Here is a 14,911-nt window from a genome sequence, read left to right on the forward strand (position 1 = left end):
GGTTTGAATTGCTAAACTTTGAGCTCTGTAAGAAACAATTACTGGGATTGTTCTTTTTATAGGAAAATTTGGGAGCATTTCATATTCCTTTGTCACAAGAATGGAAGCCTCCATGGAGCTACACTACATGAGATCAGGACACAGCTTGATAACCTGGAACTCAGCAGAGGCTGTGTACTGAACCCCTTGGCCCCTGAATTCATCCCTCGAGCCATTCAAAACTTTACAGCCTTTTCCAGCAGACTCCAAGCATCACCAGCAAAGACTTGTTCTCAGGTAACCCATTTTTCATGTGTGCAGTTTATTGCTGGAGCAGAGATAAATAAAACAATATTGACAAGATACACCTACTAATAAACAGCATGTGCAGTGTTCTTGCTGTGCTGTGTATAATGCAGCGACAAGAAGAGCGGTTCTTTTGTAAGTTGTATGTTCAGAAACAGTGAGATAGATTGCAAACCCATTTAAATGTATTGGAGCTGTGGTTAATCTATAGGAATGAAACTGCAAAGAATACAAATATGTGGATGAGAACCCAATCTGTCAAGCAATATGCTCGCAGGCAAAGTGGTTCTGCCCACAGATCCCAGAAGAATAGCTGATCAGATACTCTGTTTTTAAGATACGTCATATTGTTGCTCTTTTGAAGCACATTTTAGGCCTCTAAAATGCACATTTAATTCTCGTATTCTTTTGTACTATCCAAGCCATAGTCTTTGGGATATCAACCATTGACGCTGCAGTCGGGATTCCATTTTAGGAATGCTGATAGTAAATTGAGTTCTACTGCACAAAGAGCAACTAAAATTCGCTACAATGCGAACCTGTGCTTTGGTGTAAAATTCTAATGCATGATATCAATAATTAACAATTTATTTTTTATATTAATGAAGACCTTTCCTGGTCTGTTGCTTTTCAAAGACTATTTACTACTTATGCATACAGATTACAGTTGTGGATATAGCTGAAGGTCAAGATATTTTTATATTCTACGTCAGAACTTAATCTCATTGCCCACAAAACTGTTTGTACTTGTGAAGTAATGCTTAGCAGTTGAGAACAAAATGAACATTAATGAGTTGTGCCACAGAATATTAAGATGCACTTTGGCACTTGTAATCTCTCAGATGGTTCTATTATGAGCAGTGGTCAACTGTTCCCCTAAAGGTGAAGAGCTCCTGATTGTCAATGCGAGCATCATAGCAACCATTTTCAGAGCAGCATTACTAGTTTCCTGGGAACAGGCCCAGTGCTTGCTCTTTTTGGTTGAGGATGGCACTCAAACTCTTGAAGAAAGAATTTGATTCAGCTACTTCTAAAGATATTTTTATCCATCTCTTCAAAAACTGGAGTTTATTGCCCTTCTGGAGTCAGTATCCACAGAATAAGAATATTCAGCTGCCTGAAGTACTTGGATTTTCTTGACTTGTATGCATGTGGTTGTGAGCTCTGTTTTTTGAACTTGTGTAAACACTGCCCTGGTCCTCCTGACCCACTCAAAATAGTGTCTTATGTACAGGAAACTAAATAAAATGGAATATATGCAGAATTGGAGTTAGTCATAAGCTAGTAAAGTAATGCAGGAGATAGAAATTTAGCTTAGTTCCAAGCTACAAATTTTCCTGTTAACGCCATCAAACGTTCAGGGCAAAGTATGCTTTTAATACGTTTTCTCTTGCATTACATTTCCACCTTCTTAACCTCATAACTGCAATCTGTGTGTGCACTACATAACAGTAACAGTCCAGAAGTTAACGTGTACATAAAACAAGTACACAAGAATCGGTGGTTATGATAATTTATCATGAGGTAACTGCTCCCATTGTGCACCTTGCGTGATTGTGAACAGGCCTTTGTAGACAAGGGCAGAGAGAGACCAAGCAGAGGCAACTCGCTATGTTAGAGGTAAGATGAATCAACTCGGGCTATTTGTTTGCACTGCATATTGGGTACAGTACAAGCTAACTTGAAGAATGGATGAAAAATAATTCCTGCTGACTCAATTTCACCAAGTACCTGGAACTGTGTTAAAAGCATAATTTTATCTTACCTGGAATGTGAAGGGTAAATTATGCTGATCATAAATCAACATCTTCATCATATATTATCTAGGCTGGATTACAGCCTGTAACTTGGTTCCAAAATCTATTGTTATTTTTGTAAACCATCCAAACCCCTCAATTAGATTCTAGTCAGTATCTCACGCCCAGATATTGGCAATTCTATATATATAAAAAGTTGTAAGATGTGTGTAGTTCGGTATGCCTCATGAAGAGGTTCTGAGTCTTGTTTAGTCGAACAGTCTTTGTTAACCACTTGTAACCATATACATATGTACAGTATAAGGTTTAAGCTAGGAGCTGTCTCCATGCTTGCCTCTACACACATCTCTGTTCAATACATGCCCTCTAGACACAGGTCATGTGTCCCTTACATCACACTGTGGGAGGTACTGTATCTAGTCCCAAATTAACTCTTTCTATGCCCCTTATACTACAACTCACCCAATTTTTATCCAATGTATTTACAATGCATTCCTAATTACCCAACATATTTATATTATTTCTACTACCCTGTCTCTCCCCTCTTCCCCCACCCCCCCAAGTCTGAGTCTAAGGGGTCTGGGGACTTTATAATTCTGCCAGATATTGTCCTTACAACCATTAGAGGAGTGGTATACTTTGTTGTACCTGGTAAACCTTGACAAATAGGAGGTTGTTTTGGATGTGGTCGTTCTGGCGTTTGGTCGTCGTCTTCAATTTCTCTCCAATGTATAGTGGGAGGTTCACCTTGAGGGATGAGGAAAAGACTCCTCCTGTTCCTCTTGACCGTACCTTCTGGAATACTGATAAGGTGTGACCGTGGCTGGTCATTGTCTCTCTGGACAATAATGTCCTCTCTATCAAGGTTCTTAATCGAGACACTGTCGTCCTTGTGTAAATGTGGCAGGTGTCTGGTGCGGCACCTTTTGTTGTAGGTGGAAGACTGCTTCTGCCTTTAGGACTGCTTTCTGTCCTGGATGTTTTGGTAATCTTTGGCTGCAAACCCTGGTATTAGTTTCTTTAGCAAGATTGGGAATTGTGTGCAGAGTTTTCTGTCCATCAGCAGTTCAGATAGGTCTAAACTGCATTGTAGTGGGGTGGGCCTATAGGTTAACAGTGCTGTTGAGAAGTCATTGTTCTTCCTCAGGAGAGCTTTTATAGTGCAGACCCCTTTTTCTGCCTTCCTGTTCAACTGTGGGTATCTTGGGAAGCTAGTATGGTGCTGGAAGCCGCAAGTGATGGTAAATCGGGTGAAGTATTCATTTGCAAATTGTGGACTGTTATGTGACACTATTTGGTCTGGTATGCCATGGCTCGTGAACAACTCCTTCAATGCTCTCACCACCATCTCTGTGGTTGTTGTATACAATTGCTTCACCTCAATCCAACAGGAGAAGTAGCCCACCACAATGAGGAAGAATCTGCCATTGAAGATGAATAAATTGATGCCCAGCCACTCCCGCAATGTGGTTGGGAACTGTGTGGGGATAAGGGGGCTCTCTCTGGTCTTGTTTGTGTAGCGCACGCACTGAGCAGTTTGTTACAATATCTTCATTGCCCATGAAATGCCTGGCCACCACACTGCAGATTGGGCCCGTGCAATGCATTTGGTAATGCCCAGGTGTCCTGTTGTATTTTTTGGAGGATCTTTGGCCGAAGGGAGGTTGGAATGATCAGTCACTCATTGTACACCAGCAGATCGTCGATGACGGTAAAAAACATCTGCTGGTCAAACCAAGTCTTCATGGTGCTACCACTCAGTCTCTGCTGTGGCCACTCTTGTTGACAGTAATGGCGGATGCGGGCACGTTGCTCATCTCGCATTTGTTCTTGACGGATTTCCTGGAATTTTCTTGTGGCAACCGGCAGGCGTCTTCTCACCAATTGGAAGTACAATTCAAGCTCCTTGATTAGGTTGACATCATGTTTCAAAGGCAGGTCCACTGTGGCCCTGGAAAGTGTGTCCGCTGTTGTTTTTTTTCCCTGAACATATACTGTCTCGTATGAAAATCTCATGAGGCGCAAATGGAATCTTTGAATTCCAGTGGCTAATGGTCTCTTTCAATGCTGACCTTTAGGCCAATAATGTAATCTGAAAACTTCTCGCACACCCACTTGACAGTGGGAGCTTCTTTTTCGATCACTGTGTAGCATGCCTCTGTGTCCGACAGTCCTCCTAGAAGGGAAATCTGCTGGCCGGTGATATCAGTCCAGTTATTCCTGAAATAAGACTGCTCTGAGGCCTGTGGATGAAGCACACTCTGTTATGGTAGTGGACAGGGATGGGTCATAGTGGGCCAGGATGTCAGTTGAGAGCAGCATGGCTTCAATGCAACCAAATGCTTGCTCTTGGCGTGTGTCCCAGCACTATGCCTGGTCATTCTTGAGAAGGTGCCACAGCAGTTCTGTGGCCTGTGCCAGGTTGGGTAAGCAGGAATCTCCGGAGGTCCGGAATCGACAATGGTGTTGGGAACTTGCTGATAGCTTTTGTTTTCTGTGGGTCCACCATGATGCCTTTGTTGCTGACGATGTGCCCAAAGAACCGAATAGAGATCTTGGAGAATTCGCATTTCTCATTCAGTGGCAGCCCTGCTTCCTGCAAGCATTCTAAGACCACTGTGAGCTTTATGTCATGTTCTTCTGATGTTGAGCCATGGATCAAAACATCTTCCATATGGCAGATGACACCCCCTGGACCTTGCAAAATAGATGACATCGTGCATTGAAAGATTTCCATGGCAGAGGCAAATCCAAACGGTAAGCTGTTGAAGCAGAATCTGCCCAAGGGAGTGATGAATGTGATCAGCAATCTGGACTTTTTGTCCAGTGGGAGTTGCCAAAAGATGCTGGTAGCGTCGAGCTTTGAAAACACTCTGCTTTTAGAGAGTTTGGTCAGGCTGTCGTCCACTGAGGACATTGGGTGCACTTCTCTCACCATGGCGTTGTTGAGCTGTGCCAAGTCGACGCAGATACAGATGGACCCGTTCTGTTTTGGGAGTGGGACTGTCCTGAAACACCATTTGGTAGGCTGAGTGACGAGGGAGATGATGTCTTATGATGTGAGTTTATGTCATCCCATCCATTAGTTGCTGCGCTTGCTTCATGAGTGGATGGGGTATTTTTCATGGCGTGAACAGGCACATGGGCTTAGCATCTTCCCTCAGCGTAATCCTGTACATGATTCTCGGTCTCCCCAGTCTGGTAAAGAGTTTCGGGAACTCCTTTTTAAATTTGGAACTGGACCCTTGCTGGTTGACCTCATCAATTTTCATGTAGGAGTTTGAGGCCGATACAGGCATTCTTGGTTGTGGATGATGAACAGGGTCTCTCATATTCTTTTATCTTTGTACCTGAGTGTTGCATACGGAGTACGTTTCACCAGAGGTTTGATGCCGCCTGCTCCATACAGCTATGTTGTGGGTGGCATCAGCCGTTGGGTCACTAGCCATGGTTCCATGAAGACTGTAACAATGGCTTCCATGTCCAATTTAAAGTTTGTGAGATAACCATTAACCGAGATGTCTGCATTCCAAAAATGAAAATCCCTGATCTTTGAACTTACCTAAGAAGCCTGGTTGTGTTTCCTCCAATGTGATACCTCGACCTCGTGAATCGTCTGGGATCATCTGTTCGTCTGGTTGTGTTCGCTTTGCATAGCTTTCCAAAGTGTCCTATGTAGTTGCAATTAAAACACTATACTAAGACTGCCGGACATAGATCACGCCCATGGAGTCGCTTGGCTTTGTTGCACTGGCATGGTCGCCCAACCTCTAGTGGTCAGTTAGGGTATTGCTTTCCTTGGCCTGCAGTGTCCCTGCTCCTCTGCTGTTCTACTAGCTGGACGATGGGGCTCACTCTGTACCATGGCTTGCTTTCACCCCTTAAGATGCATCTGTGCTGTAAGCAGATTCCAGATTGCCTGACAATCTGAATGGCCTTTCCAAGAGTTAAATCTCCCTTAGCTTGTAGAACGTCAGAGAATGCATCGTCCGCCACTCCAGTAACAATTCTGTCCCTGATTAGCTCTGATTTCAGGTCACCGTAGTTTTGGCCATTCTGTGCAGCTCATTAATGAAGGAGGCAACAGGCTTTCCTGGCGGTTGGACAGGTTTGTTAAACTTTGCTCTCTCAAGGATCTTGTTACTGCTCAAATTAAAATATGTGTCACATTATTTTAAAATTTTGCTGAGGATTCATTGATCCCTTATCTAGCTATTATATTGTTGGCTATTGGGCCTACTAAATAAAGCGGTGTGTTAACCTGTTCAGCTTCTGTCTTTTTGTTTAGACCTGAAGCAATCATGTACATAAAGAATCTTTCTCCAAAGTCACAAATTTTGTGACTGGTCTGGACCTTGGATGAATCCAAACTGGTCTTCTAAGGTAGACTTTTGATCCATGGTCATTTAAAATTTAAAGTGTTATAGCTTTAAATGCTTTAAAAAAATTCAAGATGGTGTTACCATACACTTATTCTCAACGAAGTTTCTTGCGCTTGTCGGTTTTGGCGGATTCTTGCAGTCATGGTGGTCGCAATTTCTGTGTTTTAAATTGTCAGTGGCGAGTCCCTTGATCGGCCTTTTTTAAGTCTTCCCCTCAGCATCTAAGTATTTTCAGGTAGTGAAACCGTGGATTCCCAGCTTTTGCTGGGTCTTTTAACTGTCGATTATTTTTAAATTATATATTTTTTTTCTCAATCGGAGTGAGCTCGGCCGCCACATGTTCAGGTGCCGACTTGGGCTTTTCGCGGTGTGTTTAAAACAGCAATTCTGACTGCTGCCAACTTTAAAAACTTTTTCAAACCTATTCCAGTTTATTTAGCTCACCCTGCCAGGCCTTCTGATGCTGCATCCTTTGAATATTGAAGCTGGACTTCCACAGAATGCAATGGAGCCTCCTGCAGTGTGGAGTTTTATTTCTGCCTTTTGCTTCCAGTCCTGCTTTGGAGCTTTTCTCTGGCGATATCCTTCTGCGCCTTCACTTCTGGTGCTTTTTGTCAGGTCAGAATGCTTTTTCATTCTTCCAGGTTTTAAATTTCTTCTCCAGCTTCTGTGAGGTTCTAGCTTGTTCCGAAAGCTGCCATCGTGTTGTAAGATGTTGTATGGAGTTCGGTAGGTCTCATAAAGAGGTCCTGATTCTTGTATAGTTTAACAGTAAGTGTTCATTAACTACTTGTAGTTATATACATATATTTAGTATAAGGTATAAGCTAGGAGTTGTCTCCATGCTTGCTGCTACACACATTTCTGTCCAGTACAAGACTGTCCTCTAGACTCGGGCCATATGTTCCTTTACATCACGTGGTGGGTGATACTGTACCCTGTCCCACATTGACCTTTCCATGCGAGACCCTTATACTACATAAATCACCCTAACCCCTGATTCGGTTCTAAACTAATTACTTCTGGTCATGAGTTACTGTGTACCTGTATGTGTGTGCCTTAATGGATTTTGAAGTTAATCACCAAATAGTTTGCCCTGTTGAAAGGGTTTCAGACCAAATGTTTGACAGCTTGGAGCCTCGAGCGCTGTCGTCTTATTTGGAATTTAAAAAAAGAGCTTCAAAAAGACTAGCCTAAGATCTTGTAAGAAAATTAGTATTTTTACTTTTTGCAGGCCGAAGATGTGCTTTGTGATGCATGTGAAATGGGGTGGAAGCTCAAAATAGAGTAAGAATTTAAAAAGTTTGTGGCTTGGTCACTGATTCTTTTCAATGAAATATTAGCAACGCTGATTATATTCTTAAAGATTGCTCGCCTGTCTTCCCAAACTTTGGCCTGCAGAGCTTTCAAATGCTTTATTTGATTGTCAATCACATTTCCCTCCTCTGTACTAAGATGAAAGAGCCACAGATGGAAAGAACATGGATGACCTTGGGCAGTGCAGGCTTTTTGCACAATGTGCACAATGCGAGCAATCTGTTGTGTTTCTCTTGTCTCTCTTGAGGTCTCTCTAAGCTTGTACCCTGCTCTAATGAAGAATGTATATTGATCACTGAGATGAAAAAGTGATAACTGATGGCAGCTCATTAAACTGTTCTGAGGAGTTACAATGTAACTCAAGATCGCACAGACAGTTTTCACCTGGTTTGTTGACACTGTGAGGAAATGTATTCAATGCCTGTAGTTCACTGTTGTAGGTGTGTGTCTTTCCTAATGCACATAATTTAAACCTGCCCCTTGTAACTAGAATGACCGACATTGCCTTAGCAATGCAGGCTGCACAAGTGTATTCAATGAGCCGCCTCCAATATGAATTCAAAATTCTTGTTCTCTTCTACCAATAAATTTCCAAAAGCTGTCCTCATTTTAAACTAACAGCAAAGTATTATTCAGCAACGAGTACAGATATCCAACTGCTACAATCATGGAGGCTAAGCAGGTACGGTACACCAAATGAGACAACTGCTTCACTTTAGCTTGTACCTGGTTTATACTATGATCTGATGATACAATTTAAAGTTGAAAGCCGGGATAGAAGAAGGGAGAAGCTTATGTTTTCATATAAATTCAGTAGGCTATAAACCTAGTTGAGATTTCAATTAAATTAAGTGGAAAGGATCTTCTCAAACCCTTGCAGAGTTTCAAACCCATACAATGACATGAGCACTCCTGCAACTGCCACCCCTCCCTCACAGCGCACCCCCCCCCCCCCCAACCCCGCCAACCCATCAAGTATGCAAGAAAGAAATTGAGCCCCAGTTACCTGTAACTATTCTCCTGCACTTCTCAGCAGTCAGCTACACAGCATCATTGACTGAAGGACAGAGGAAAGAAACATCTAGCTTAATGGTTGAAAAACAACAAGTCTTTTGCAGTGGTATGGAGTTGGAGTGAAAGTGATGATCTCAAAAAGTCAGACTGTCAACTATCAATTCATTAACAAACCTGTGAATATTGAGCCTTTATCTTAAGTAAAACTTCCAAGTGGCACCAATGCTTTTGGGAAGAGTACTTCATGGCATGGGAAAAGAAGGTAGTTTGTGCCTAATGAGAAAATCTAATTTATTAAGTTAGTTCCTGATGTGCTGACACTACAAAGTGATATTGATAGAAACTAATCAAGTTGTTGCTCAGCACTGTGGAGGCAGATTATTATGAAATGGCAAGGGAAGTAAGTGCCTTGTAAATAGCATGAAGTCCAGTTTGATAGATTATCACTTCGACAGATTACTTGCTTAACTTGGAGACTTTGGCAAGTGAAGAAATTTGGCACATTGAGGGAAGAGGTGCTTTTTTACAAAACAAGGAGTGGTCTGAGAGGGGGAGCGGGAGACCGGAGAGCTGAAGTTAGTTAAGCAGGTGGGTGATTATTGGTGAGTTTTAAGGCTTTTTTCTCTAAACTAGGATGGGGGCCTGGGAAAGTATAAGCACTATATTAAAATTATAGCTTAACTAGTTAAATGACTTGATTTAACTACAAACAATTGTTGAATAAAGACTTTAGTTGATTAAATAAATAAAATAAGGCTCGTCTAAGATATGGCAGAGCCAGTTGTGTGACTGGACTGCAGAGTTTGAGAGTTTGTGGACGGCGAGACTCTCTTGAACAAACACAACTGCAGGGAATGTCTTCAACTCTAATTTCTCCATCTCAGAGTCATTGAGTTGGAGAGACACTGACACATGAGAGAGGGGGAGGAATTTCTGGACAGTTTTATCCAGAATACAGTTACACCCCAGAGGAAGGCACAGGTTCAGGAAAGGAGAGGTCTGACTGATTAGGGAGCCCGGTAGCAGAGATTTAGGAAAGGCTGAGAAGGAGATCCTGCGACAGTGGCCCAGTCCAACAGGTGTGATGTATCCGCTATCAGTCAGCACAAGGAGAAAGACTACAGGGAGGATAGCTGCATTGCAGACCAAGGCACTGTAGCTCAGAAGGCTATCTGTGTGGGTGTGGTGGTGGTGATGGGAGCATGGAAGAGTAGAATAGAAAATGGGATAGTCACAGGGCACTCTAACTAGGGGATAGATAGCATTCTCTGCAGCCGAGAATGGGCATTCAAAAATGTGTAACCCACCTAGTCCCAGGGTAAGGGATGCCTCATGGCAGCTGGAGAGGAACTTGGAAAGGCGGTGTTGGAGTAGGACCATCCTAGACAGTATAATACCACAGGTAATGATAGAGAGATGGCAGAATATTAAGTAATTATTTCACTTCGGCATTTATCAAGGAAGAACAGGTAGACACAACATTGAATTGGTTAATGAGATAAGTGCAATTAAAATAAAATGGGGATGTGTTGAATAAAATGAACAAACTATAAGAGGATAAAGCCTTGGGTCCAGATGGATTGCATACATCTATTTGAAAAGAATCTAGGGAAGAGATAGCAGAGGCCTTACTACTCGTATTTAATAATTTGTTAGAACAATGTGTAGTGCGAATGGACTAGTGGGTAGCTAATGTAATTCCTATATTTAGGAAGGCTGACAGAACATGTCCATGCAATTATAGACCAGTCAGCTGAACATTGGTGGTAGGAAAAATAATGGAATCACTACTAAAGGAGAGAATAGAAAAACAGATAGAAACAACAAATATAATCATGAATTGTCAGCATGGATTTCAAAAGGTAAAATCTTGCTTGACCAACCTTACTGAGTTTTTTGAGGAGGGAACAGAGAGATTAGTAGAAGTAATTTATCTGGATTTTCAAAATATCTTCAATAAGGTGTCCATAGGCTAATGACTAAGGTCAGAGAATATGGAGTCAGGGAAGAAAAATAGGGTGTCCGTAGGCTAATGACTAAGGTCAGAGAATATGGAGTCAGGGAAGAAGTATCAGAATGGCTTGTAGGTTGGTTTCAAGACAGAAAGCAGAGAATGGAAGTAGTTATTCAGAGTGGCAGAAGGTGGGAAGTAATGTTCCACAAGGATCAGTGCTGGGACCACTGATATTCACAATTTATATTAGTGATTTGGACTTTGGCATTGAAAACACAATTTCTAAATTTGCGGATGACATCAGATTGGGTGGGGGTATAGTCAATACTGAGGCAGATGCAACAAAGTACAGAAGGACATTAATAAACTTGCAAAATAGTCAAATAATTGGTAAACCAAATTCAAAAAAGATAAAATGTGAGGTATTTTGGGAGGAAGAAGGAGAAGGTCACTTATTACTTGGAAGGTGCAAATGTAGGTGGGATAGAAGAACAAAGGGATTTCGGAGTACAAATGCACCAATCACTAAAGGTTGCACCACAGGTTAGCAAGGCCACAAAAAATAAGAAAACCAAGCACTTGGCTTTATTTCTAGAGTGATAGAGTTGAAATGTAGGGAAGTTATGCTAAATTGTATGGAATGTTGGCTAGGCCACATTTAAGTACTATGTGCAGTTCTGATCGTCACATTATTGAAAGGATATGGGGGCACTAGAGAGGGTATAGAGAAGATCAACGAGGATGATTCATGAAATGTGTGGTTATGCGTATCAGGAAAGGATGAAAAGGCTGGATCTCTTTTCTGTTGAGAAAATAAGGCTGAGGGGTGTCCTAATAGAGGCCTTTAATATTATGAATGGCTTTGATAGACTAGATAAAGAGAGAATGTTTCCTCTTGTGGGGAAGGACATAACTAGAGGCCATTAATATCAGGAAGTCACCAAGAAATCCAAGAGGGAATTCAGAAGAAGCTTCTTCACCCAAAGAGTGATGAGAATGTGGAACTCGTGACCACAGGGGGTGGTTGAAGTGAACCGTACTGATGCATTTAATGGGAAGCTGGACAAGCATATGAGAGAGAAAGGAATAGAGGGTTTTGATGTTAGATTTAGATGAAGAAAGATGGGAGGAGGCTCAAATGGAGCATAAACACCAGCATAGACTGGTTGGGCTGAATGACCTGTTTCTGTACCATATATCCTGTGCAATGCTATATCAAGTCAGAAATTACTTTTAACATGTTGTGGAACTAGATGCTCCTAAATGTGTGGTATATTGTGCAGTGACTTCTATTTAATTCAGCTGAGAGCTAGGAAATATTTTTAATAGTTTTAATGTCAGACGGTTAGGCAAGACTGGACCCGCTGAAATCCAGCTTATTTTGGGTGGTCACTGGCTGCATGCATGGGAGGCAGTGGAGGAAGTCCACAGCGCTTCCCCCAGCGTAGCATCAGGTCAAATATGGGCAAGGAAACCGCCTGTTAATTACCACCTAACGCCTCCCTCAGATGATGAATCATTTGGAAGAAATTCAGGTAGCAAGGGCACAGGATGTAATCTGGTTAGGAGGCTTCAATGCCCATCACCAAGAGTGGCTCTGTAGCACGCTACTGACTGAGCTGGCCAAAACTTGAAGAACAACTGTCAGACTGGACCCACCTAGTCAGAACTGACACAAGGGAGAAACCTACTTGACCTTGTCCTTGCCTCTCACGGATGCATCTTTCCTTGACAGTATTGGTAGGAGTGACCACCATGTAGTTCCTGTGGAGAGAAAGTTCTGTCTTCACGCTGAGGATGAAACTGTCCATTGTGTTGTGTGGTGTAACTATCGTACTAAATGGGTTAGATTCAGAACTGATGTAGCAGCTCAAAACTGGGTCTCCATGAGGCACTGTGGGCCATCATCAGCAGCAGAATTGTATTCCGCCACAATCATCTGTCAATCTGTTAGCTCATGCCCTGGCATATCCCTCGCTCTACCATTACCATCAAGTGCAGCTACTATTTATTATTCAGTGAGGAGTGTGGAAGTACGTGCCACCCTGGTGAAGTTACAATAAAAGACTATATGCATGCGAAACAGCAGATGTGGCATGCTATAGACAGTGCTAAACAATCTCACAGCCAATCAGACCAAAGCTCTGCAGTCCTGCTACACCCAGTCCTGAATGGTGACAGGCAATTAAACAGCTAATGGGAGGCAAAAACAGAAAATTCTGAAAAAACTCAGCAGGTCCAGCAGCATCTGTGGAGAGAGAAACAGAGTTAACGTTTCGATCTGTATGACCCTTCTTCAGAGCTATGGGAGGCAAATGGCTTCAAGAGCATCCCATCCTCAATGATGGTAGAGGCCAGCATGTGAGCGTAAAAGACAACGCTGAAGCATTTGCAACCATCTTTAGCCAGAGGTGCTGAATGGGTGATCCATCTTGGCCTCCCTGAGAACTCCATCATTACAAAAGCCAATCTTCCCAGCCAATTCAGCTCCCTCCAAATGATATCAAGAAATGGCTGAGCGCACTGGATGCAGCAAGGGCTATGGGTCCAATGTCATTTTGGTGCTGGAGACTTGTGCTCCAGAACTAACTGAGTCTCTAGCCAGGCTGTTCTAATACAGCTATAACATTAGCATCTACCTGACAATGTGGCAAATTGCTCAGATATATTCTGTCCACAAAACCAAATACTGACACAAAGACAAACCCAAGCATTGCCCCTACAGCAAAACAATGGAAGGCTGTCATTGACAGTGCTATCAAGCATCATTTACTCAATAATAACCTGCTCATTGATGTTCAGCTTGGGTTTTGTCAGGACCTCTCAGCTTCAGACCTCAATGCAGCCTTGACCCAAACATAGATAAAAGGGCTGAATTCCATATGTGAGATGAGAATGGCTATCCTTGACATCAAGACTACATTTGACTAAGTGTGGCATCAAGAAGCTACAGTAAAATTGAAATAAATGGGATCGGGAGAAAATCTTGGCTGGAGTTGTACCTTGTACAAAGGATAAAAGTTGTGATTGTCGGAGGCCAATCATCCCAGCCCTAAGGCATCGCTGCAGGAGTTCCTCAGGACAGTGTCCTTGGCCCATTCACCTTCAACTGCTTTATAATGACGTTCCTTCCATCATTAGGCCTGAATTGGGGATGTTTGCTGGTGATTGCAGAATGTTCAGTATTGCCTTTAACTTCTCAGGTAATGAAGCAATCCATACTCACATGCATCAAGATCTGGACAACATTCAGCGTGGGCTGATAAATCTCAAGTAACATTTGTGCCACACAAGTCCCGGGCAACTACTACCTCCAATGAGAGAATCTAACCTTCTCCCTTGACATTCAATAGCATTACCATCAGTGAATGCTGCACCAACATCATTCTGGGGGTTACCATTAGCCAGAAACTCTGGACCAGCCATATAAATACTGTGGCTACAAAAGCAGGTCAGAGATTGGGAATTGTGTAGCAAGTACCTCCTCTCCTGACTCCCCAAAGCCTGTCCACAATCTAGAAGGCACATGTCAGGAGTACTTTTTGCTTGTCTGGATGAGTACAGCTCCAACAGCACTCAAAGCTTGACACTATCCAAGGCAAAGGATCCTGCTGGATTGATACCACAACCACCACCTTAAACATTCACTCCCTTCATCACTGGTGCACAGGGGAGGTAGTGTGTATCATCTACAAAATGCATTGCAACAACTCGTCAAGTCTTTGACAACTCCTCCCAAATCTGCAATGTCTACCACCCAAGAAGGACAAGGGCTGGAGACACATGGGAACACCACCACTTCCAAGCCACACACCATTTTAACTTGGAAATATATTGCCATTCCTCATCAACGCTGGATCAAAACAACACCATTGGAGCACCATTAGCCCATGGACTGCAGCAGTTCAAGAAGGCCATTTAACATCACCTTTTCGAGGGTAATTTTTCTTAATTCATTCATAGCATGTGGCCGTCGTTGGCTAGGCCAGCATTTATTGCCCATCCCTAATTGCCCTTGAGAACCTTCTGGTGGTGAGCTGCCTTCTTGAACTGCTGCTGTCCATGTGGTGTAAGTGAACCCACAGGACTGTGAGGGAGTGAGTGCCAGGAGTTTGACACAGCAACAGTGAAAAAAAGGCGATATATTTCCAAGTCAGGATGGTGTGTGGCTTGGAGGGGAACTTCCAAGTGGTGGTGTTCCC

At 42.7% G+C, this 14,911-nt stretch overlaps 1 protein-coding gene across 5 annotated transcripts in view; it reads left to right on the forward strand.

Annotated features, from left to right (window-relative positions):
• The window catches only part of LOC144690711 (putative helicase with zinc finger domain), a 453,895-nt gene that overhangs the window by 263,913 nt on the left and 175,071 nt on the right, over positions 1-14,911 (forward strand). For all 5 annotated transcript variants that reach the window (XM_078558475.1, XM_078558473.1, XM_078558477.1 and 2 more), the window contains one exon: positions 63-276. In XM_078558475.1, coding sequence (XP_078414601.1) covers positions 63-276 — 214 coding nt within the window. The remainder of the gene's footprint in view (positions 1-62; positions 277-14,911) is intronic.

The sequence above is a fragment of the Cetorhinus maximus genome, chromosome 15 (assembly GCF_964194155.1).
Source record: "Cetorhinus maximus chromosome 15, sCetMax3.hap1.1, whole genome shotgun sequence".
NCBI lineage: Eukaryota > Metazoa > Chordata > Chondrichthyes > Lamniformes > Cetorhinidae > Cetorhinus > Cetorhinus maximus.